The sequence below is a fragment of the Juglans regia genome, chromosome 1, assembly GCF_001411555.2.
Source record: "Juglans regia cultivar Chandler chromosome 1, Walnut 2.0, whole genome shotgun sequence".
Taxonomy (NCBI): domain Eukaryota; kingdom Viridiplantae; phylum Streptophyta; class Magnoliopsida; order Fagales; family Juglandaceae; genus Juglans; species Juglans regia.
In genome coordinates, this window is record NC_049901.1 from 22,460,893 (window position 1) to 22,486,275 (window position 25,383).

Below are 25,383 nucleotides of genomic sequence, written 5' to 3' on the forward strand. Positions count from 1 at the left end.
ACATTAGGCATTAAAGACTTACGATAGTAGAATGAACGAAATATGCGGATGACCCTTCATTCTCTTATGGGGCACCAAAAGTGACAACGCTGTTTACTCACTGCTGGGACTCGCCTAGGGAGCCATGTCACATTAAAAGCGTCATATTAGAAGCCACACAACATTAAAAGCCCTGACCCAAGCCGCTACATCGCATTAAATGTTTTAGCTAAGATGGACAAATCTTTATGACCTATGATCGTGGCCATGGCCCGTAAGTCTATGAACATATTTGAAGATTTGTGCGATTACTACTTGGTTTGGTTTGATTTGTAACTTTGTATCTTTGTTTTGGTTTTTTGTTGTATTTGTGAGATTTTCATAATTAAATGCGATTTTGTTGGACTTTTTTATGTGAAAAATGTGTTGTTGGATAGGGTGACAGGGTGACCAAACGATGGAGGCACCAATCTGCTTGCCCGACAAGCCGATGTAGGTCACCTTGCCCAAGCAGGGATGGGGTGGAGGATGGGTGGCCACCCATTCGTATATGGTGGGTAGCACCCCTACGTTAGATCAATTTGGTCAAACTCGAGTTCTGTTCTATTCGTTTACTAAATGAGTCATTTGTGGATACAAAATTATGATTGATTATTAAATGATACAATTTGTGTAAAACTCCTCTTAACTCGTATAAACTTGACTAATTCCATATTTATTATTTTTTATAGTAATATATATATATAATTCTAATAAAAATACTTTAAATATTTATAGAGATTAGAGTTTCTAATACTAAATATAATCATCGATATATGCATATATAACTTTATAAGGATATTAATAAAAAAGTCGAAAATTATTAATAAAGTTATATAATACAATGTAAAAAAACTAATTTATTTAAATAAAGTGACTCGCGAACAAGTCTGTATTCGCTCGAATATTAAATAAGTTGCTCACGAACATAAAATGCAAAAGCTCAAAGCCAGCTTTGTATTCGAATAAATGTTAAACCAATAAGATTTTTACCATCTACAGCTCGTTGAACTCAACTCACTTACACATTGTTCCCTTAATAAAAAAAAAAAAAAGGAAAGAAAAAAAATATACTAAAATTTGGACTTTTTGTATATTTGAAATGAAAATAAAAAATGTATTTCATTGTAGATCAAAATCTACTCTTACAAATCGGGAAATCACTGAATCTGGACTTAAGCCTGGTTTGATTTTATAGATAAGATGAGATGAGATGAGTTGGAATTAAAGTTAAAAGTTAAATAAAATATTATTAGAATATATTTTTTAATATTATTTTTATTTTAAAATTTAAAAAAATTAAATTATTTATTTTATTTTGTACAAATTTAAAAAAATTATAATAATTAAATAAAATAAAATAAGATAAGATTGATATGAGTTATGAAAACAAGCTAGGTCAATCACTTGAATTAATTTCTATAAATTATATGAAAAATATTTGTATCTAATTATCATAAACAATAGTATAAATTATATTTTTATTTACTTTTATTTTATTTTAAATATTTTCTAAATCTCTTTAAACATTTAAAAAAAATTAGCAAACACATTAAAAAAAAAGACTTGTTTAAGTATTAAATACAGAATCGAAATAGAAAATCGGTAACTTCTGGAGATGCATTTTCTTAAACAATATTATCCATTTTCCAATCCATCTGGCAGTTTTGGTATTTCTCTGCCAACCGATCTGGCAGTTGTCAGGCAATAAAGAAGTAAGAATTAGCGTAGAAATGATTGCATGTTATACCAATTCCAAAGAAAAATCGTTTTCGACATTAGAAAACAGAAAATGTTTTCTTAGAATTTAGAAACATACGTACCAATGTAGCGTCCCCGGTCGCCACCACCCACAGGTCCCAACTTTCGTTGACGACGAAAACTCTCCAAAACCCCCCAACCCCCCATTGGCTCGTGGCACTACCTCCCTCTCCAGCGCGTAGAATCGGAACTCCCGTCCCCCAAAACACTCGGCCTCTCTTCTCTGAGCTGCATTTACCAAACCCAGAACACTCGCATACCTACACACCCACCCACCCACCCACCCACCCCAAGATCAGCAAGAGACATGTCAACGACCGCACGTCTACACCCTGCACACTGATCAGCTTCACAAACAGTAATCCCATAACTAACAAAACCCTTTTCGTTTAACTCCCAAATCCAGCGCATATTTATTAGCGGTGTATCTGTCTCTGTTACTTTGTATCTTGTATAAATACTGGGAATATATTTATTTTTGCAGTGTTTTGGTGGTGAAGGAAGCCTTTCTTGCTTAAGAAAATTGTGGGTTTTGGTTGTGGTCTATTAGTTGTTAAGCTTTCGTTTTCTGTATCTGATATATTGGGCAGGTAGTTCTTGTGTTTGACCTCGTTTGAAGCAAGCCCGAGTCTTTCTTAAGCTCTATGCTGTAATGGGTTTCGGATCGTTTTCTCGGATTTTTTATCATCCGTCTCAACAAAAAGCTGTGCTGCTAAGGAATTGGAGTTGAATTTTGGTTATTGGGCTTAAGTCTGGATATGGGTATTGGCCATAATTCAAGCTTTTGGTTGTTTGAGAGGAGGGGATTAGGGTTTGTGTTTCGGATTGTATTTGGATTGTGGATTGGCTTTGTGCTTTCTCGGCCGGTGACGGGTCTGAGACCATTGAGGGAGAGAGCTCGGTCTTGGGGCGATGAGGTTGGTATTGGAAATTTCATTTTCATTTATGCGTTAGCTGTGTCGCTGTTTGATCGTTTTCTCTTATGCTTTAATTGTGGTACCGTACGATGTTTTTAATGGTGCCTGCGCTAGAAGTGTAGGAAAAGATTGTAAATTCGAATGTGAAAGGTGTAACTTTGATTGGTTAAGTAATGGTTTGACAATGTTACATCTGCTATATTGTACATTAGGGAGGAATATACTGTGTTCTGCACGAACTTAGAGTTGAGTGATATTTTAAGAGCTAGATCGATAGGGCCATTTAAGGGATGGGAATATTATAGATATAGTAAGGTAAATTTTGTTTAAAGCACATAGGGGTGCAATCTTCCACTGATGTTGATGTGTTCCAAAAGCTTTTCTTATTCCATTTGTCATTTTATGATCGTTGTGTTGGAGGTTTATCTTCTTTTGAGCGAGCAAATGGAGCACAAGATACAAAGAACAACATTTTCTGCGACATGAATAGCCTAAAACCCAAAGAAGTTGTTAGTGTGCAATAAGAACCGTCATGGGAAGTAAAAATAGAGCCTCCTTCTACAGTTTTTGTTTTTGATTAGCCTCCTTCTACAGTTAGTAGCCAGAGATGTGAAAGTTTGGACGTGAGGGAGAACCCACAGTTGGAGTCTATTGTTAGTGACCGTTGGTGTGGGAGATTGGCAAAAATACATCAAAATACAACAATCTCCAATTTACCTGTTGTCCAATATGCAGCGCCTGTGTTAGCAAAGAATAACTGAATACTTATTCAGTTGTTAATCAACCTAAAAGTGTTTTAAGATATTAGCTCATTAGATGCTGTTTTGGACATATCCAATCTTATTTCAAAGGAGGTGGGCCCCCGCTTTCTATTCCGTTGCTAAAATGTTGCATCAAATTCTGAATGGATGTAATAGCTTTTGCTTGTGATTGGTATTGCTCTTTTGCAGTGGCTATTTATCAGAAAAGATGAGAGCGAGTTGGGTTCATTTTCTGAATGGAACATAACAGGAACTTATAAAGGTTTGTAATTTAAGTTCTTTATCGATCATCTCTTCATTGTAGTCGTTCTCTTTGTAAATTTTTTGGGTCACCAATTCAATTTCTTTCCCTCTGATACCATTAATGATTATGCATTCTTCATTGTATCGTTTGTATACGAGTTGCCTTGGATATCTTTGGTCTGTGATATTTTTTAGCTGCACTGTTCAAATACTTGCAAGCTCATCATCATGATGACATGATGTTCCCTGAGGATGATTTTAACAACTTGGTCTAGTTTTCACAATGAATTCAAATTCCCCCTCTTAACTAGGTTTATTCCTTTTCATACTCCCAATGTACTTAGGTACTGCCCATTGCACTTCATAAAAAAAATTCAGTGACATTACTTAAACAAAGTTTTCACAAAGAATTATTTTTATATAGGTAAGTTAATTTTTTTTATAGGTAAGTTAACAAAATTATTAATGAAAAGCTATGAGGGTGCTAACCAAGTACACTGGCGTATTCTCTTGTATACTTGGGCTTTGTCTATTCAATATTAATAAAATATATTCTTACTTATAAAAAAAATCCAAGTACATTGGGAGTATACAGCTGATGCACCCAAGCAACAAAAGGAATTTTTCACAAAGAATGATGAATGTGAAATGAAAAACCGATATGTCCACACTTTGAAGCATTCAATGACTCAAAACCTGGCTTCAGCAAGAACATTTTGACTTCCATCTCTCACTTCTTTGCTTGGTGTTTCTTACTTGACTGCCATTAGACTGAGAGTTTTGGAGTGAAACATACAATGATGGTGAAGAAAAGTAATAGAGAAGTTGGGAATGGAGTGCACATCTATGTATTTTGGAATCGGCAAGTGTAGAATATGATCTCTGAAAACCTGATTATGAGTATCAATGTTTTTACTTATTTGCTGATTGCCTATTTGCTTGGACTTTAATATTTTTTATTAGCCTAGTGGTATACTTGGAATGTGACAAATGCAACTATATGCTTAGGCTTTGAGACGAGACTGATGCTTAGAGTGAGATGAGATGCTTGGTGATTGATGAGTGCATTGTGAAGGGATTGTTTTTGGCTAAAACTAATAAGCGTTTGCTCATTGGGATTGGAGGACTTTTTGATAGGTAATGGACTTCTTGAATAGCGCAATGGCTTAGCCCAAGTCCATAGGATGTATACAAGAGAAACACCTAATTAGAAACAGAAAAATATACAAGGAAATCATGAAGCATCAGCCCTTGAGAATCTATATAGATGCCCAAAGAAACAAAGTATTGAAGAAGGTTTTAAGCTCTTCCATTGTCTGCTCATGGTCTTCAAAATTTTTATTATTCCTTTTCCTCTAAATACACCACACTAAGTTTTAAGGACATTAATTCAGAGTGAATTAATTTATATCAGAATGATTGGTGGCAACTCAGAGCTATGGACAATAGTCATTGGGCTTCATTAGGTATGAGTGATGCAACCATGGAAGAAAGGTCAAATTGCTCTTTTAGATTGGTTTTGCTGTTTTGGCAGCTCAATAGCTTTTCAGATGTTACACCATCGTGTTACATCCAAATAAAGAAAGACCTGTCTGCTTTCAATGCTTGTAATGTGTCTTAGGGTTAAGACAGTTTTTAAATGACTCATTATTTTATGAATTATTTGAATTTAATGTCTTTGGGGGGGGGGGGGTATGAAAATTCGTAATATTCGTCCACATAATTTTATTTCAGGTTTATTTTCTTCTTTAATGTATCGTGGAGATTGCTCTAGAATTGATAATAGTACTAGAATTCTTTTACTGGGTTTTCTTAGGCCTTTAGTTTATTAATCAACTTACGAATCTAGTCCTCGGAAGGTAAGTTGAGCCGAGGAGTCTTTATGAATTTCATTGTATTCAATAAATTTGGACTTTGACCTGTGCAATATTGAGTGTTTTGAGCATTGAGGCACATTTGTCTGGGTTTTTCCTTCTCTCTCTCTCTCTCCCCTTTTACCTTACAACACAAATTCAGATTCCTTTTCGGCTTTTCCTATACTCTTTGATTTTGAAACTTTTCATATCCTCTAGCTGTCACATGGGGCCTTCAGATTCAACCCTAAACCACTCAACCAAGTTGTTTCTGGTAAATTCCTGCATTCAGGTTGTTCACTTTTCAAAGCCTTCTTTGCAAGAATGTCTTGCATTTTCAAACCCTAAATCAATATAAAAGCTGTAATGCCTTCCCCTTACCATAACTAACTCCAAGACCATAGCTTTTCCTATCCTGAAGTCCACCCTAACTGCACATAGATTTCCCAATCTGTCCTATCTTAGTGAGGTTTTATTCCTTTACTTTTCAGTGGTTATGTTGTTTGTCTGCTTGTATTCAAGAGCACATTCTCCTGATTTTGCCAAATAATCTCCTGTTTAGACATTAACTTGAGCTCACAATTATCTTATTTGTCAAAATGTCTACTTTCTATCTTTTTATCATGATTTAATTAAAAAATTAGGATCATTGGACATGTAAAATTTGTGCTCACTGCTTTCTTTGGACAGTGAGCAGATGCTAGAGGAGCTCAAAACTCTCATTTTCAACACTCTCTTCCTTTGGACATCTTCAATAGACTTTAATGGTCCTTAATTTTCATAATTTTCTTGTTTTTTTTCTCCTTCTAGATAGGTGTATATCTTGTATACCTCATGCTTGGATTGTCCTTTCAATGAAGTCTTGTTACTTATAGAAAAAATTATGCTCACTGCTTAAATCATTGAGAGGAAATATGCTTTAATGATCTGTTTTCTCCAATGCATAACTAACTATGCCTATCAAACCCTTCCTGCCCCTGACTAACAAAAATAAAAAGAAAAAAAGAAAATATGCCTATGCTTTATGGTGCAACCCCGGTCCAAATGGAGGTAGTCATATTTAGTATGATTGACAGCAAGCATGGAGCAAAAAGAAAACTTTGGAGGCATGGTTGCAGTTGATCACATGCATTCTTTAGGATTTATCATTAATTATTTTATAATCTTATCGACAACCTATTGGTTTGCTCAGTATCATAGATATAAATCTTGATAGTTGTGTAACCAATGTTCATTTCTTTCCCACTTGTTTGTTATAAATTGCTATAGATTTTAATGGACTAAGTCTACATGACTTCCTTGTATCAGCTCCAAATTCTAATTAGGAGTTTCTCTTGTATATGGCCCATGTACTTGGGCTATGCCTATTGATATTACCAATAAATTTATGATTAGCTTCAAGAAATAAATTCAATCTCCTGTGAGAAAACGAAAGGAGAATGCAAATTCATTAATATCCATATTAGTTTGGGTTGAGCCACTTGAAGTTTTTGGTAAAATTGATAAATAGTTTTTTTCCAAATTTCCATATTAGTTGATGGAAATAAAAAGAGAGGGATAAGTGGAGTACACAGGCTTGTACTGCAAGAAACCTTTAATATGCAGTTGAAAAGAGTAAAGAATCAAAAAGATCAAACAAAGAACATGATCTATAGTCATCAATTGTCATCCAAGAGCAATCTCAAATGCAAAAACTTGACCATATCAATAGGAATGCTAACCCCTTTAATATTTCACCTGTTTATCTCCTGCTATGTGGTCCACATGAGACACTATGCTATTATAATCTTTACCTTGAAAAAGAAATATTTGAGGACTCCTGATATCAGGAAGTATGGTGATGCTTGTGATTGATTGGCATGTAGTCTGCATGTGCAGATTCTTTCTGGTGGAGTTTCCCACTACTATACTAGAAAGAAATTACTTCTACTATTACTTATCAAAGTAAAATAAAAAAAATCTACCACCGACTAAATTCCCTTGTCACTTTCTAAGCGTGAAATATTAACAAAGGACCATATCATCTGTTGAGTATAGTGTGAGGCTAAGTATCCATCTTTTTTGAGTATATCCAAACGGTTGGTACTTATATCTTGATCTGTTTACCAACAATCTTGGCATCTGATTTGCAGGGACTTGGAAGTTTCTAGATTCCACAAACAGCTCTTCCAGGTTTCCAGATTTCAGGAAATCAACTGGCAGTTCAATCATTGAATTAGTGAGTACACCAACAAAAATAACTGGTGTACATTATGTTCAGGTAAGTGAGTTAGAAAGGTAAAACTAGTCACATCCAAGAATTTCATTCTTGAATAGCATGCTTTTTCTTACAAAATGCATTGGCAATAGATGTTATAAACATTTTGGGTGTTTTATGCTTGCTTGATCAGTTTTGATGCTTTTAATCTGCTCTTTACTTATCAAAAAAGAAAAAAAGAGGACAATGATTTCTGATAGTCATTTTTGCTACGTGTCATGATGCTCAACAACCGAAAACCTCAAAGTTGTTCTCTCCTCATCATAGATTATAGAACATATATTTTTAGCACTCTTTCACTGCCATATTTCTTGGGTTTAATTATAAATGCATTGCTGTTTACTTTTTGTATTGTGATAAATTGTTTACTTCTATTCCATTCATGGTGCTGGTATAGGGGGTTATTATTTTCCATGATGTCTTTGACAACAAACACAATGTTGGTGGTGCTCAAATCAGGGTGGAAGGTGTATATATATGGCCTTTTAGACAACTTCGAATGGTAGCTAACAGGTAATCTCATTAGTTTTACAATGTTGTCCATACTTCTTTGTTTCATGTGTGCACTTTTTCTTATTTTATATTATACATTTATTCTTCGCCTTTTAGTATTTCAATATTTAAATATTTTCCTGTTGGTTCTAAATATGTACTAAAATACTATTCTTTTATATTCTCCCACCAACTTAGTTTTCACACAAGTTTATGTGACTGCACTTGCTCACATTTACCATTGGTTTGAAAATTGCGTATAGTTATGTCTAACAATCAGTTTGAGGTGTGGGTTGATGAGCATAATCTGATAATAATAGTTAAATGGAAAAGCACAACCACTTTGTAAAAATCTGGAGAATGAAAAATTGATTTTCTCCATATAAATGCACAATTTGAAGTCTGAAGACTTTGCTTACTTGCAATCCCCGTGACACATCTCTGATGTGGCAGGCTTGCTAGCCACGTCAGCCATAAAAAATTGAAATTGGAGAGTTATATTTAAAACAGGTCCTTTTAAAACTTTTTTTTTTTTTTTTTTATGAGTAAATGATATTATTAATAGAGATAGGCATAGCCCAAGTACACAAGATGATATACAAGAGATAAGATCTATCTAGGTCGAAGTAGAGGAAACAAGAAAATCATGAAAATTCAGGCCATTAAAATCTAAAGCTATGGCTCATAGAAATAAAGTACTGAAAAATAAAGCTCGAAGTTCCTCTGGTGACCGCTCCTTGTTTTCAAAAGTCTGATCATTACGTTCTTGCCATATGCACCACATGATGCAGATTAGGATCATCTTCCACACCTCCTTAATTTGTGGGACACCTCTTGGGAGAGTCTAGCTAGCCAGTAGCTCAACCACTGTTGTAGGCATTACGTACGATAACTCCACCCGGCTAAACACTTCAGTCCATAAGGCTCTAGATGCTCACAATGTAACAAGAGATGCTCTAATGTCTCTTTGGATTGCTTACACATACAACACCAGTCTAGGATGACGACCTTGCGCTTCCTCAAGTTATCGATTGTCAAAATCTTCCCCAGGGCTGCTGTCCAAGTAAAGAAGACCGCTTTAGGGGGTGTGTTATTCCTCCAAATTTTCCTCCATGGGAACTGGCTGTTTGGTAAAAGTGTAAGGGACTTGTAGAAGGAGTGAACTGAGAAGGCACTCTTACCCGCCAATGTCCACCATAGCCTATCAACTTGTTGTACATTTGGCACCACAGAATATAATAGGCTAAAGAAAGCCTCAAAGCTGTTTACTTCCCAATCTTGCGCCGCTCTACTAAACGTGACATTCCACTGAACTTAGTCCCTTGATTGAAGCATGAGGTCCGCTATTGAAGCTTCTTGATCACGTGCCACTCGGAATATAGCTGGGAAAGAATCCTTTAAGGCCTCATCCCTGCACCATATGTCCCTCCAAAACTTTATCCGAGAACCCTCGCCTAACGCTAATTTAGAATGACAATCCAACACCCTCCACTCACGCCTTATGTGCTTCCAAACCCCCACTCCATAAGCCCCATTTACCTCTCCGGTACACCAACCACCCCACAAGCTTCCATATTTACAATCAACCACCAACTTCCATAGGGCTTCTGGTTCCATGTTTTATCTCCATAGCCACTTCCCGAGTAGGGCTCGATTGAATGTTCTCAAATTTTTTATACCCAACCCACCTGACGAGATTGGCCTGCACACCTTATCCCAACTGACTAGGTAGAATTTGAATTCATACCCCAACTCGTTCCATAAGAAATCACGGTAAAGTTTTATAATCCAAGCCACCACACTAGTTGGAATAGGGAACAAAGACAAGAAATATGTAGGTAAATTAGAAAGGGTACTCTTAATAAGAGTTAACCGTCCACCCTTTGACAAATACAATCTTTTCCACCCTGCCAATTTTCTTCCTATCTTCTTGATGACTGTATCCCAAATGGATGAAGCCCGTGAGGCAGCTCCCAAATAAGTCATGAGGAGAGAGGCTACCTTACACCCAAGTATGCTAGCTAACTGTCGAGTATTGCTGACGTTCTCCACTGGCACTAACTCTGATTTATTGAAGTTCACTTTCAAGCCTAACGTTGTTTCGAAGCATAGTAAAAGTGCCTTCACTGCCTTTAATTGGTTTTGATCTGCCTCACAGAATAACAATGTTTCATCAGCAAAAAGTAAATGAGACAAAGTAATAATGCCCTGATTGGGATCACCAACTGAGAAACTAGCCACAAACCCATTTGTAACCACCGCTGAAATCATCCTACCAAAGACCTCCATGATAATCACAAATAGAAGTGGGGACAACGGATCTCCTTGCCTTAAGCCAGGAGAACTACTGAAAAAACCAATGGGGTTGCCATTAATCAAGATTGAGAACTTTGCCGTTACGATGCACCAATTTATTCACGTTCTCCATCTCTCTCCAAAACCACATCTCTCCAGCAAATAATGAAGGAATTTCCAGTTTACATGATCGTATGTCTTCTCCCTGTCTAATTTGCAAATAATCCCTGTGGAGCCAGACTTTAATCTGCTATCCAGGCCTTCATTCGCTATAAGGATTGCGACCCCGAACAAACGCATTTTGTGGCTTCATAATTATCTTACCCAGTAGCTCCCCTAATCTGTTCACGAGCACCTTGGAGATAATTTTGTATACCTCATTAATGAGGCTAATGGGCCTAAAATCCTTTTTTTTTTTATATAAGTTGGGCCTAAAATCCTTAACCTCCGATGCTCGAATCTTCTTCGGGATCAACGCAATAAATGTAGCATTTAAGATTTTCTTGAACTTCCCAGCCAAGAATAATTCCTGGAACACATTCATGATGTCCACTTTTACTACCTCCTAGCATGTCTGGAAAAAGCCCAAAGAGAAGCCATATGGACTTAGTGCATTGTCTTTAACTATGTGTCTTACTACACCATATACCTCCGTTTCCTCAAACGGATGCTCCAACCAAGACGCAATATGTGGCTCAATAGAGTCAAAATCAAGACCATCAAGCTTTGGCCTCCACCCCTCTCGTTCTGTAAGCAGTTGTTCAAAGAAATTCACCACATGATCCCGAATCACTAGGGCCTTCCTGCGCTTTGTACCATTGATGTTCAACATCTCAATGGTATTATGTCTTCTATGAGAGTTAGCTACTCTATGGAAAAACTTTGTGCTTCGGTCCTCTTCTTTCAACCGCAATGCTCTTAACTTCTGACGCCATGAAATCTCCTCAAGAGATAATACTTGCTCCAACTCTAAGGCCACCTCTGTCTTCCGCAATACAGTGAGGGCTCTATCCTCAAGTACTCTATCAAAATGTTGAAGCACCTCCACCAAGGTTTTCTTTTGCTCCCATATGTCTTCAAAGGATAGAGAATTCCAAAGTTTAAGATCATTCTTCAAAGCTTTCATTTTGCTGGCTAGAATGTAGGAAGGGTTACCTTGAAATTGATACGATGACCACCATTGCCTAACCTTTTCCACAAAGCCTTCACTTTTAAGCCACATGTTCTCAAACTTAAAATAGCAGCGACCACATTGGATACCACCACAATCCAACAAGATGTGAAAATTACTTGAGCAAAGACGAGGCAACCTCTTTTGACACACTTCCGGGTAATGCACTTCCCACTTTGGTGAGATTAAAAATTTATCTAGCTGGGACCATGTCTGATTATTTGACCAAGTAAAAGAGCCTCACATGAGAGGAATATCCAACAAGTTCAAGTCAAAAATACAATCTGAAAAATCTATCATTGTTGGGCGCATCTTGCTATCTCCAGATCTTTCACTAGGGAATCTAATGATTTTGAAGTCCCCACCTATGCACTAGGGAAGATTCCACCAGCTATGTAACCCAGCAAGTTCCTCCCATAATAGTCTTCAATCATTGTCTACATTCGGCCCGTATAAACCTGCAAAAGGCCACAAAAAGTTATCTTCCACACTCTTAAAGGAGCAAGCTACTGAATACTCCCCCATAAAATCCTCCATTTTCTCCACAACTCTTTTATCCCACATCACTAAAATGCCACCTGAAATCCCATTTGATGCAAGGAAAACCCAAGCTGCACAAGTACAACTCTAAACACTTCGCACTATTCTCCTAGAAACAATTTCAGCTTGGTTTCTTGTAAACATACTATGTCCGCCCTCCATTCCCGAAGCAAATTTTTTTATACGAAATTGCTTATTTGCCTCATTCAACCCGCGGACATTCCAAGACACAATTTTCGGCTTCATAAAGGAGAGACTAGCCCATTCCCTTTGGATCTAACGCGGTTGGAGCTGCCCTCATAATTCAGTGACCATTTGAGTCGTTTAAGCTCCCGCTGTTTCTTAGACCTAAATTTCTTGGACTGTGATTTGCCCATTTCAATGGCAATAAGAAGGGCCATAAATTGTTCTTTAAAACCCACACACTCCATTCCCACAAAATTGAATTTCCTTTACCTTGTGGAGCACCCAATCCGACGCACTGGATGCATCTGATAACTTAACGATTCAAAGGAGTGGGCTCCCATCACCAGACACCCTCTGCAAAAATGTTGGCATCCCCCTCTCCTCCTTGCCAAATAGGTTTTTGCCCTCCCCATCGAACCTCCCTTTGTCGAAAGGAATGAGCTTCTGAGATAGGCTCTCATCCACATCCTCATCACTGCCAGAGAGGGAGAGAGCATCAGACTGAGCATACCCACAAAATTCCCCTTATTCCCATGTCTTGGTATGCGGTTCCAATTGTAGCAGGGCCTCCGCTGGAGAAGGAACGACCTCAGGTTGTTGTAGAGCCACTGTCGAAGGAGATATGACCTCCTTACTGTTTGTCGACACTGTTTGGCCAAGATCCACCACAGATACGACACATTGTGGTGGAGAAAGGACCAGATCCCCATCTATTGCAGCTGCCGACGGCTCCACTATCATCATCGGCGCCCTCTGGGGCCTCGATGGCAGTTCCTTGATTGGTTGATGTGCTGTCAGACATCTCCCTGGCGAGTCTGCACGGCTCCTGCCGATCGGGGGTTGAGGCTCACCCCTTCCGGATTCTCCAAACTGGCTGGGTCCTGTGCCTCTCAGAAGGCTTGTTTCCCACGGGCTGAGGCCCAACAGTAAGGCCCACCATGCTGGGTCCACGCAGGAGGCCTTGATTCACAACAAGGCCACTGGGTCTTGCTTCTTCTGGGCCCACGCCCTTCTTAATTTCAGTTACTTGCCCTCCTAGGCCCACCTCAAGCCCATCACCCGAATTAAATCCATCAACCAAATTTCCTTTAAGTTGAACGTACCGTATCATCCTCTCCACTTTATCCTGAAGCTTCCCCAATTCAGTCTTCATGTCCAGCAACGAACCAAGGACATCACCCTTTGCCAAGCCGACAACAGGCCTGTCACCGCCACCCTTCCACTGTGCATTACGCGGAGCTCTGCCATAAACGTACCCATTGCCCTTTCTAGTGTAAACACCCTTTGAGCACCCATGCTGCCACCTTCCCGTTTTCTAGTTTCATGCATAGGCACCAATGCCTCCCTGTAGGAGCGTTTTTGTGACTGCAACACCACTGCCGATGGTCTAAACGGTGCTCCTCTAGCATTGCTTCTCCCATCTTCAACAAATTCCCACAGTGCTTCCCCCATCCTCCTCCATCCATTGCAATTCTTCTTTTCAGGTATGAAAATAAAACTGCGTTTGCTACCACCCCCATATTCCACCAACGCCATGTATCGGCCTTGAGCATTCGAGCACCTCTGTGCTATGAAGTTGTGATTGCTCTCCCTAACTATAGTGTAAAAATCCTTCTTTTCTCCCTTCAAACAATCCTCCAAAGCTTTAGCCAACCACTGCACCGAAGAAGACCCCAAAGTCAGCCTATTCATCACCTTCCAACTTCTCTCTGTAATGAGCAAGAAGTTGCCATCCATCTCTAAGAAAAAACTTTTGACTCAATCACTAAATCCTTTGTAAATCCCATCCTTAACACACCAAATAAAACGAAATTCCTCCGTCACAGACCACCAAGCATCATCGGAGGAAAAAAACTTTAATTTTTCATCGTCTGAGTTTGGTTGTACGGAGAAAAATGACAGACTGCTCCCAACAACTTTTATTTTGCCTGGTCCTTTTAAAAGCTTTAATTTTTAGATTACTCCCCTTTACCACAAATTTTCAAATTACATTTCTGATCCATCGCCATCCTCCACCACCACCATCACCACAAGTCTTACCTACTCATCTTAGACTTGCTCCTAACAATTTAAAACAAACTCAACTCACATTTTACCGAAACCCTTGTTGAAAAATCTGACCCAACTATCCTCAATGCTGAGAAAACTCGAGAAAAAAAATCTGATCTTGAAGAGGCTTTTGAGTCTGCAAAGACCACGAGGAAGTACTCTAGGCAGCCCGACGACTAAAAACATCAAGTAGCAAGAAATTTTACTCATCTCAAACTACATCAATTCCAAACTTTTTATCTTCCATTTGATAGCCAAGAAAATAATTGAAATTCAATAAAGTTCTTGGACTATGCCTACTTCTCATCAATAAAGTTCCTATTTACTGGTAAAAAAAGGAAGTTCCAAATCCTTTTCCTTTCGTAAGGACCCAAGATATCAAGAAAACCTAGTAACTGAACGTAAAAGACCACTACACTTGAAAACAAACATGTTTTTAACTGATTCTTTAAAGGGATAAGATACAGAATGCAAAATGAACCTAAAATGAAACCAAATGCAGATGGTGTCGCTTAATTTTTTTTGCTGTCTCAGCAACCAAACAAAGGGATAAGATACAAAATGCAAACTTCTTGTTTCATTTTCCATCTTGCTCCATAACCAAACAGCCCAAATTCATCTAGAGAGAGAGAGAGAGAGACCTATGGTGGAGATGGCTGTGTTGATTGGCTGGATGGTGATGATGTGGTGTTCAACGGGAGAGATCCGTGGTGGGGCGGAGGAGGTGTACCGAATTTGGGGGGCCATAGACAAGGGGAAACAAACTTTTATTTTTATTTTTATTTTTGTATTTCAATTTCATTTTTTTTAACTTTTTTGTTGATGTGGCAAAACTTGACGCACCTGCCACCTTAGCGGTGTTCCCAGGGCAGGTCTTGTAAGTAAAATTATTTCATGCAAAATTATGTGTGCATAAAAAGTGATAAGAAAGGGAATGGAAGTCAGAAGGAATAGAAAATTGATGTTATTCAGATTCAGAATATATATAGAGACTTACCCATCATATCAGTCGTTTGAATTTTTATTGTAATTGTTTGGAAAAAATCCTTCTAAATGGAGGAATGATAATTTAGAAGAAGGACGAGTGGTAAGCAGAGTGGAAAAACATACAAAGATTATTGCTGGTAAGGAGTTGGAAAGGATCAACCTTTTGGAGGAGGCGAGTTGGAGACAAAAGTCAAGGGTGCTGTGGTTAAGAGAGGGTGACAAGTGTAGACAGTTCTTTCACCGTGTGGCAAATTCTAACTGGAAGAATAATTCTGTCGATTCTGTATTGTAAATGGTGTAATTTCTTTTGACCAATCTCAGATTAGTGATCTCATTGTGCATTTTTACAAGATTTTATACGCTGAACAGTATAAGTGGAAGAGGTTAGATGAACTTTCATCCGATTCTCTTGATGAGAATGGCAAGACTTGGATGGAGAAAAGATTTGAGGGTTGTGAGGTTTATGAAGAAGTGAAATACTTAAATGCTGATAAAGCCTTTGACCTTGACGGTCTCTCTATCCTCTGACTATGACGGTCTCTCTGTGGCATTATTTTAAATGTGTTGGGAGGTGGTGAAAGAAGATGTTATGAAGGTGTTTCATGATTTCTATGGTAGGGTAAATTTATTAGAAGCCTATTAATGTTAAGGAATTTCGGCCTATTAGTCTTGTTAGTGGGGTTTTAAAAATCCTCGCTAAAGTTTTGGCAAATAGGTTGAAGATGGTTGGAGAAGATATGTTCCCAAGTCTCGGAACACTTGTCAGGGGGAGGCAAATATTGGATTTGGTATTCCCGGTGGATGGATGCCTTGACTCCGGAATTCGATCGGGCATATGATCATGTCAATTGGGGTTTCTTTTCTCATTTGATGAGGTGTGGTTTAGGTAAGAGAAGCTGTCCAAACAAAGAAAGCAACCTTGAGAAGCTCCTAACTCCTTCAGATACCCTTCCCAGGGAAAGGGTTGAAATTCTGACCCATCATAGCCTAGTACAAAAATCGAACAGAGAATTTTCCATTCCCGGACTGAATCCAAATCATCTTATCCGCAGCAACATTACCAAAACTCATAGAATATAGCTGACTGAAAAATTAAGAAATTGCATCCATTGTCCAATCTTGTTTTTCTAATTCTAGTCACTAGTATCTTTTTTTCTTGGGTGCATATCTTGCATGCTCCCAGTATACCTGGATTATATCCTTTTTGATAAAAAAAAATGTATTTGTTTATATTCTTTTTTGGGAAGATTTTGGAACATAATGAAATTATAAGCAGTTTGTAGGATTAACTTTATTTAAAATATTTAACTCCTTTGTTAACAGCATCAATTTGCATGTTATTCATAATTTATTTTTCCCTTGGTGGATTGTGTTTAGTTTCTATTTTCAATGTTATTCATAAATTTGAATTGTTTCTTAATTTAAATTTGAATTGTTTCTTACTTTCATATGCTACAATATTGCAGTGGAAAAGAGGGAGAGCTGAGTCAGGAAGATGATTATCTTTTATCCAATCCATATCATTTGGTAAGGCTTCTCACCAAACTCTGGTATGGTTTTGAAGTGAATAATGATTCTAGATTTAAAGTTGACTTTTTTATTGTATTTATTATGCACTTGGTGGTGGTGAATCATATCCCACTGTAACTGGCATGGCCTAAAATTTTTATTAGAGGGTGGTAGTAGAGTCAGTTAATCACAAGGTTTTAAATTCATCTAATTTTATTTTTGAGAAGAGTTTGATTGGACAGTATTATCTTCCAAATAATCTGAACATCAGAAGATTTCTGCATCTCAGATTATTTGGAAGATTAGACTCATGCTAACAGGGGCCTTGTGAAATTTGTCAAGTTTTAGGAAGGAAAAATGCTGATACAGAATTGATACACCAGTTTAGGCTACCTTCTGTGAAATATAAGGTTGGGAACTGTGGTTCTCAGGTGGCTTAAACCATCATTTGGAAGGTATAAGCTGAATGTCAATGGTAGCTTGGAAATCCAGGTAATAGTGGGTGGGGCGAATATTTGTAGCTGGGATGGTAGTTTGTGGCAGGTTTTTCAGTCTTATGGCCATGATGTTAATGATGCAGCTGAGTTTTGGGCACTGTAAGAAGGATTGAATCTTTGTAGAAGTCTGAATGTTGTTCAGTTGGATGTTGAAACTGACACAAAAGTGATTATGGCCCGGCTAACTGGTACTTGTAATATTGGGATCTCCTTCCCACCTGGCAGCTGATAGCAAATTTGTTTGGGTTGTTTGATATCACAACTGAGCATGTTTATAGGGAAGTCAATGCTGTTGCTGATTTATTTGCTAAAGATGGTGCAAGGAGAATTTCTAAAGCATATCACGATAAGAGAAGTTTACCAGTGGTAGTTAAAGGGCTTCTGACCTTGGACAGAGTGTGTTTTGCATATGTGAGGTGTAAATAATTCTTTTGTACAGTTTTTGTTTGCCTTGTTTGTTGGATTGATGTATACAGGTGTTACTCCACCCAAAGTTTGTGAATTTAGAAATGTACTTATTTTGGTAAAAAAAAAAAGGGTGGTATAAGCTTGATCAGTTTTTACGTTTTAAGTTTAATCTTAACTATGGTGTGAAGGTTAGGTCATGCTCCACAAGTTCAATTCCAGATGTGTTATTGTATACTGCCTATAGAAAGAGTTTTATGTTATATAATATTTCATTTATTCACATGAAATATTTATCAACATTTTTATCTGGTTTATTAAGTTATTTGCCCTGCCTTTTTCATTGGTATGGGATGGACTCAGGACTAGAAAATACAGATTCCAGAAAATAGCTGCCATTCGTTATTTCTATGCAATATGGATATCAGCATAATGGGCCAAGGTTATTTATGACTTCAGGATTGGGCTTCATGTAGAGAAACTTAGTGGGCCAAGGTTTTTTATGCTATATCTTTACTTGGTCTCATTTCATGTTCTCAAAGAAATCAGCAGCCTTTTCATTGATAAATAGATGCATTATGGATGGTGACATTGCTCAGAAAACTAGTATTTTTCATCTTTTGGAATATATTTGTTGATGAGTTTAGAATACTTCTTCAACTTCTTTGTGTAGCTTGGAGTTTTCTCATCCCAGGTGTTCCAAGAGTCTCCACGAGACAAGATATGGAGAAGAAAACATTGTACTCGTCTTCTTTCACTTTGAACTTCTGCCCATGTTGTTCCTATGCTGTACCTTAGGTCCATGTTGCCTTTGTATTGTAGTAATTTCCTTTTCACTTACTGCAGCTCCAATTTATGAAATGGATAAGCATTGTAATATCGAAATTGCGGCCCAAGTCTCACGTGTTTCATCTACCCAAAATGGTACTTGAAGTCACTTGACATATGAATTGTTTTTCTTTTGTACTTCCTCTTCTTTTGTGACCTGATTTATGCCTAGAAATTTTTGGAGAACATTCTTTAGGAAAGAAAAAAACTCCGATTGGATTTACTAATTTATACCATACATTCTTGCAGATGGTGATCGTGATCATTATCATGTAGAAGGATTAATGGAAAGTCCTGCAGTGGATGATGATGGGGATTGCTTCTCACCCTTACTAATAAATGCTAGTTCTGTCAACATTGAGGTCTACTATAACAAGGCAGTGAATTATACTTTGATGGTCACCTTTGTATCCTTTATTTTCACAACCCTTCCAGCTTCATCATAATATTATTAGCCTGTTATGGTTGTACTCCTTAACAGTTTTCATCAGGTCTCTTTCCTTCAAGTTCTTCTCTTAATTCGGCAAATGGAGCATGGAAACACTCAATCTGTAAGTAATCTTTTAAAACATAGCTTTTTAATGTATAGACTGTTAGTCAATGTTCCTTCAGCTTTGTGAATTCTCAAAAGTAATCATGGTTGATCTGTCTCTGTTAGGGTGCTGCCAAAGTTTCAATTTTAATGATTGGCCAACAAGCTATCATGGATGCTTATCTTTGCCTTCTACATCTGACAGCTGGAATACTAGTTGGTAAGCATGATAATAACTAGTGCCAGCTTAGAGCATTAGTTGTGAGCCATTCTTTGGTAAATTTGGCTAGCTAAATTCACTTTTTCCAGTTTAGGTAGTCATCTTCCATAAGGATCGAAGATCAAACTTCTAAATCTTTTTTTTTTTACTTCATTAAATTATTCTTTTTTTATTCTTTCATTATTATTTATTTTCTCAGTTCTCTATTTTTGGGTAAATGAAGATCACAGATATTCCCAACAACATTAAAAATAAAATTTACATAAATTGGGTGTTAATTTATTTAAAATAAAATTAAAAATAAAGTTAAACAAATTAGATAGAGTAGAACCCAAATTAAAAGATGAATAAAAAACCTGAAACAACCCATAAAATAAAGCTTGTTCACTATTCGGAATACAGTAGATAAAGGAAATTACCCAAAAGGAAACAAATTTTTGTTTTCCAAATATAGAAAATAAACCTCTGTTTCTTCATCCAGAATTTGAAGGGAACGCAAGACCAAACCAAAAGGCATAAATTTTAGTGAATAAAAAGACTACACTTACTCTTAAGGGTAAAAATAAAAGAAAGAGGGTAGAGGAACTCAGATTTAGGGATGGCAGGCATTAGAGCCTGAGCACATGCATTTGTCTTCATTGAGAATAGATTTTTGCTCTTCTCAAATCCCAGATTGTAAAAACGTAAGGGTAGTTTAACCAAAGCAGCTAGAACACCAAAATAGAATGAAAGAAGGTGGGGGGGGAGCCAAAATATATTTTGTTCTGGAATAAAAAAAGTTAGTAATGAAGAATGGCTCTACCTTGATCCCAGTGGCTATATTTGGCAATGCACAATTAGCATGAGCTAAAAATACTGCAGCAATGTCGAGTTTGGTATATGATGTATTTTGAGGAAACAAAATAGGGCTGAATGTTGACTTTTACGGCTCACTACTATGCTTGTTGTACAATTTCACTTTTGACAAACTGCAGATGCAAATGATAACAATTTCTTTTACGATTATACAATTGTGGTTGGAAAACTAACATATCCCATTTTATTAATTGACCCAATTTCAGTGACAAATTCCTAAGGGATTCCATTTAGCTGGATAATATAAAGGCCTTTTGACAATTTTTTTTATCAGTTTTGTTGTACACAAGTTGAGCTAAAGACTTTGAAAACAAAAAATATCTCAACAATGACCCTAACGGACACCATGACCACTCAGGTGCTCTTTTAGGGGATGTTTGGAAATCAATTTCATCCCATATCATCCTCCATCTCATTTCCTTTCTAAATACCATTCAAACAAAAAGGCTTTCAAACTAATAATTACAACTTTCCCAAACTTTCAAACAAAAAATAATTCAACTTTTTTAAATCCCAAAATAAAAATAATATTAAAAAATTATATTCTAACAAAATTTCAACTTTATAATATTTTTTATTCAATTTTTTCTCTTTCCTTTCCCAAAACTACATAAAACATTAACTCAAATTATCTCATTATTATTCGCAAATCATCTTACTATTATTTACAAAATTTTCATCTCATCTTATTTCCCAAGCATCCCCTTAGTATTTATTTGTTTGTTTTATTTATTTTTTTGTGCCCAATACTTATAAACAGTTATTTTGGGTCCAATGTCCGGCCTACACAGTGGAGTAGACCCTCCCTATATTAACAGTCCCATCCCAGTAACATTCAATCCTAGTTATTTGGTACAATACATGGAGACTTTGCCAACTGAGCTAGCTGGCACCTTTAGACCCATTGGTACTCTAATTCAAAACGTAGGAGATTTGTGTCTGTAATTCTGATAGTATCCAACACTATCCAATGCTAAACTAGAATGATATTCTTTAAAAATGAGCATATTGTTTTCTAAGAACTTGAAAGATGTGGCATTGACGTGTCTCATACGCTTAAATATTGCATGTGTTTCACAAATGCTGGTCATGGCACACTAGCATTTGTACACCAATGCATATAGCATCTTTTAGTACTCTGCTCAACAATATGCTTGCGGCATAAGAAAAGAGCTGTTAGTGTCTGGTCAATGAATTTTCTTTACTAGATCATCTCTATGAAAATTTTTTGAAAAAAGGCTTTGTACAAAAATGCTTTAATTTTTACCATATTTATAGATATAATTCAATTATCTCTGTGAATCAGCTGCTTGGAAGTCATTCAATCTGATCGGTCCGATCAGACTGGAGATCAAATTGAATTTGAAGGAAAATAATTTTTCCATATCTGGGTGTGGGCAATTCAATTTGTCTGACATTATGATGCTAAAATCTCAGTTAAAAATCTGGGTCAAATATCTGCATTTCCATGTAGAATGCACAAACCTGTGCTTGTGTTGTTATAACTTGCATATGGGAGTGTGTAATTTGTTTGGTTTACCTCGCATATACCTAAATTGTGATGCTGCTTCTATAGTTTATTCCTGCATCCTGTGTGATGACTTTTTGTGTTTCAAGCTTGTTCATCACTTGATTTTATCATCATTGACCTGATGTATTTGCTTTACTTGTGTACAGAATCCTTATTTAATGCTTTTGCAACTGCCGCCTTTTTCAAGTTTGTTGTCTTCTCAATTTTTGAGATGAGATATCTTCTTGCTATATGGAAGGCAAGTAGGCCTATGAATAATGGAGAAGGTTGGGAGACTATGAGGCGTGAGCTTTCAGTTCTATATAGTCGTTTTTGTAAGTATTGTGCGATGCAAACTTAGTTTCTCTCTTTTCAGTTCCACTCATTGTCAATAAAATTTCCCTTTTTTAAGATCTATTGGAGATGTTTACACACCCAGACATGCAGAAACACCCTATGTATACTCATGAGTATCTCACTTCTTTTTATGTATATGTTAGTATTTTTAGCATATATTTATTTATACTTATGTCTGAGGATATATTGCAAAATATTGTAATGAAACTTAAACATCCTCTACTCGTGTCACTTAAGCCTCGAGTTTCAACCTTCAAATTTCAGAAACAGAGCTCTTTCCATGGACCAGTTTGCTTGTCGATAACGATGGAAGAAGTTTCTCTAATAAATATTCTGTAATCTTTGAATCGAATTCACTTGTAGGCCAGCTTATTGCCAGACATTGAACAATGCTTGAAACAGGTGACAGACTGAGTCGAGTAGTTAACTGTCGCAGTGGCCCATGATGATTTACCACCATCATAAATTGTTAGTTTGAAAACTTGTTCCTAACACATCAGAAGCCTTTTTTCTTTGGCAGGCAAGCAAGTTCAATTCTTTTTTTAAATCCTAGGTTCCCTAGTACCCTTAGCAAAATGAAGTGGGTGGCATCAGCTATGACTGAAATTACAATAGGATAATGTTAGTATCAGTACTTGTGGGCTAAATAAACCTTTAGGCCTTCATTTTACATAACCTGTCGAGTTCCCCATGCTGCTTATGTAATGCTAGGATATAATTTATTTCTATTTTAGTATTTAGTTCCATTGCTGGATCATTAAATCTTAGAAGTCTCCATATCATCATCATTTCCAGTGTGCTCTATTGTTTGGTACATGATTGCTTATTTCCATTTGGAACCATGTATTTTCATTATTTTACTTGGTTTATAGAATTGTTTGTATCCAATTGTGAGGCTAATTTGATCTACTGTCATATTTATCTGCAGATGGGATCCTTTTGGGAGGCATTCTGGTCATGTATGAGTTTCATAATTTTCTGAGATCTATTCTTCTCCTTTTGTATTCGTTTTGGGTACCTCAAATAATCACCAATGTTGTTCGTGATTCAAGAAAACCTTTGCATCCTCATTACATCTTAGGCATGACTGTTACTCGGCTAGCAATCCCCCTATATATATTTGGATGCCCTAACAACTTCATGCGCATCGAGCCTGACAAGAGTTGGTGCATTTGTTTGGCTTTATTTATTGGACTCCAAGCATCCATTCTTCTTCTTCAGCACTACTTTGGGTCTCGTTGGTTCATTCCTCGTCAGGTTGGATGGCACTCTCTTCCTGTCTTTCTTCTCTCAAAATCTTTCATTGTTTTCTTTGCTCTTTTGGTAATTGATGGCACAGAGATACTGCACACCCATATCCTCTAAACCACACATCGTCCATTTACTTTATTACAAAGATACGATTCTCAAGGTAGAAGACTCTTGTAGAACTTAGCTAAGCAACGAGTTGTGTTTATAGTACCTCTAGTCCTGAGTACTAACTATAAGCTGTTACTTGGTTTCCATCAGAATCTTATTATTGGGATATGTGCATGGGTAATTCTCCCTCTTTCATTTGAAGTTTAAAAACTGTATGGACTTCCCATGTTCTTGGGCTTTCCTTGCCTGGTTATTAGTTCAACTCAACAAGAATGATGAATTGGTTGGCACTCAGTTTAATGGGCTTCAGCTCATATGGAGAAAGATCTCGGTTTTTGAAACCTTTGATATTTATGTAGCGATTTTGTTTATGTTTTTGTTTTTTCCGTGTGCAAATTGCAACTAGATTTCTCAGCAGATGTATCTTTAAACTTGCCATGTTATTTAGAGCAACACTTGGCATGACTGCATATTTGGAAATCTCACTTTTGGCATATGATGGCTTTGTAGATTCTGCCTGAGAAATATAGCTACTATAGAAGGTTTGATCAGGACACAAGTCGTTCTACAGACTGTGTGATTTGCATGACTGCCATCGATCCTACACAGCGATCTAATGATTGCATGGTATTCTGATGGGTTTCTTTCTTGCAATTAGTTGGTACAGTTAGGTTATTTTTCTGTATATTGACTCAAATCAATATTGATTTCTTCTGTAGGTGACACCATGTGATCATTTTTTCCATTCCGGTTGTTTACAAAGGTGGATGGATATAAAGATGGAATGCCCGACTTGCCGGCGTGCACTACCGCCAGCATAAGAGCATCTTTCCACTTCATGTCTATATCATATAGGACCAACTGACATTGCCCAACTCTCTAATTCTGGTAATATGACATGATTTCATGCAAAAAATTGGAATGTTTGAATTTCTAAGGATTTTATCTTTCACATTCTAATTTTATTTCCCACATGCTTTTGGTAACAGTGAGTTTTTTTTTGGGATATAGTTCTGTGCACTCAAAGCCTTTTTCCCCCATAGACACATCTTAATTATTTTAAGGGTGCGGCTACTCTGCCGCCCCATTTTGACCGCTGGGCGGTAGTAGTTTTTTTTTTTTTTTCTTTTTTCTTTTCATATTTTTTTAATATATTTAAATACATTTAAAAAATAAAAAAAAATACATCAATACATTTAAAATCACTTCCTTAATTATTAAGTAAAAAAAAATAATAATAAAAAAATAAAAAAAGACAAGCGGTCAAATAGAGGTGTCAAATAGAGTGGGCATAGTAGTGTTTTTCTTATTTTAAACTTGCTTCCTGTTAAATTCTTCTTCTTTGTCCACTAATTCCCATTTCTTGGAAGTTATATACACGTTCTTTTCCTGTATTTTCATGATATAGGCCCATCATTCCAGAATTATTTTGTTGATATGAACTTGTTAATTGTGTTTGTTCAATCTATTGGTTGTAGTCACATGTTTCTCCTTTTCAGGTTGGGAATACAATTGCTTTTTCACCTTGAGATCGCCTTCAGAAGAAGGGTTAGATACAACACACAATCAATCCCAAACTGTCACTGATGCTGTAACAGTCTGTAGCTTATGATTCTTGTATTGTTTTTTATGTACTTAGAATATTTTTAGTAAGAAATTTTATAGCAGGTGTAAATCCTCTTCAATCCAATATGTGGCTCCCACTGTTTATTTTGTTTCTCCGATGAGTGGGTTGCGAGAGAGCACCCCTTTTTTTTAATGATAGAAACCGAGCGGCATAA

The 25,383-nt window shown here is 36.8% G+C and overlaps 1 protein-coding gene across 1 annotated transcript; it reads left to right on the forward strand.

Moving 5' to 3' along the window:
• The first annotated feature begins 1,829 nt into the window (after positions 1 to 1,829).
• On the forward strand, positions 1,830 to 25,383 carry LOC108999432 (transmembrane E3 ubiquitin-protein ligase FLY1-like). The gene is made up of 16 exons (XM_018976324.2): positions 1,830 to 2,137; positions 2,370 to 2,696; positions 3,647 to 3,719; positions 7,686 to 7,813; positions 8,208 to 8,323; positions 16,997 to 17,057; positions 18,615 to 18,681; positions 18,788 to 18,865; positions 19,019 to 19,176; positions 19,261 to 19,320; positions 19,428 to 19,521; positions 22,054 to 22,221; positions 23,172 to 23,500; positions 24,113 to 24,229; positions 24,322 to 24,490; positions 25,102 to 25,383. Exons 2-15 carry the CDS (start codon positions 2,538 to 2,540, stop codon positions 24,421 to 24,423), a joined length of 1,710 nt encoding a protein of 569 aa, XP_018831869.1. The 5' UTR covers positions 1,830 to 2,137; positions 2,370 to 2,537; the 3' UTR covers positions 24,424 to 24,490; positions 25,102 to 25,383.

Coding starts and splice junctions, on each gene's coding strand:
- LOC108999432 (XM_018976324.2), top strand. CDS start 2,538: ATGGGTATTGGCCATAATTCAAGCTTTTGGTTGTTTGAGAGGAGGGGA. Junction 8,324..16,996: donor CTTCGAATGGTAGCTAACAG/GTAATCTCATTA, acceptor ACAATATTGCAG/TGGAAAAGAGGGAGAGCTGA. Junction 23,501..24,112: donor GTTGGTTCATTCCTCGTCAG/GTTGGATGGCAC, acceptor ATGGCTTTGTAG/ATTCTGCCTGAGAAATATAG.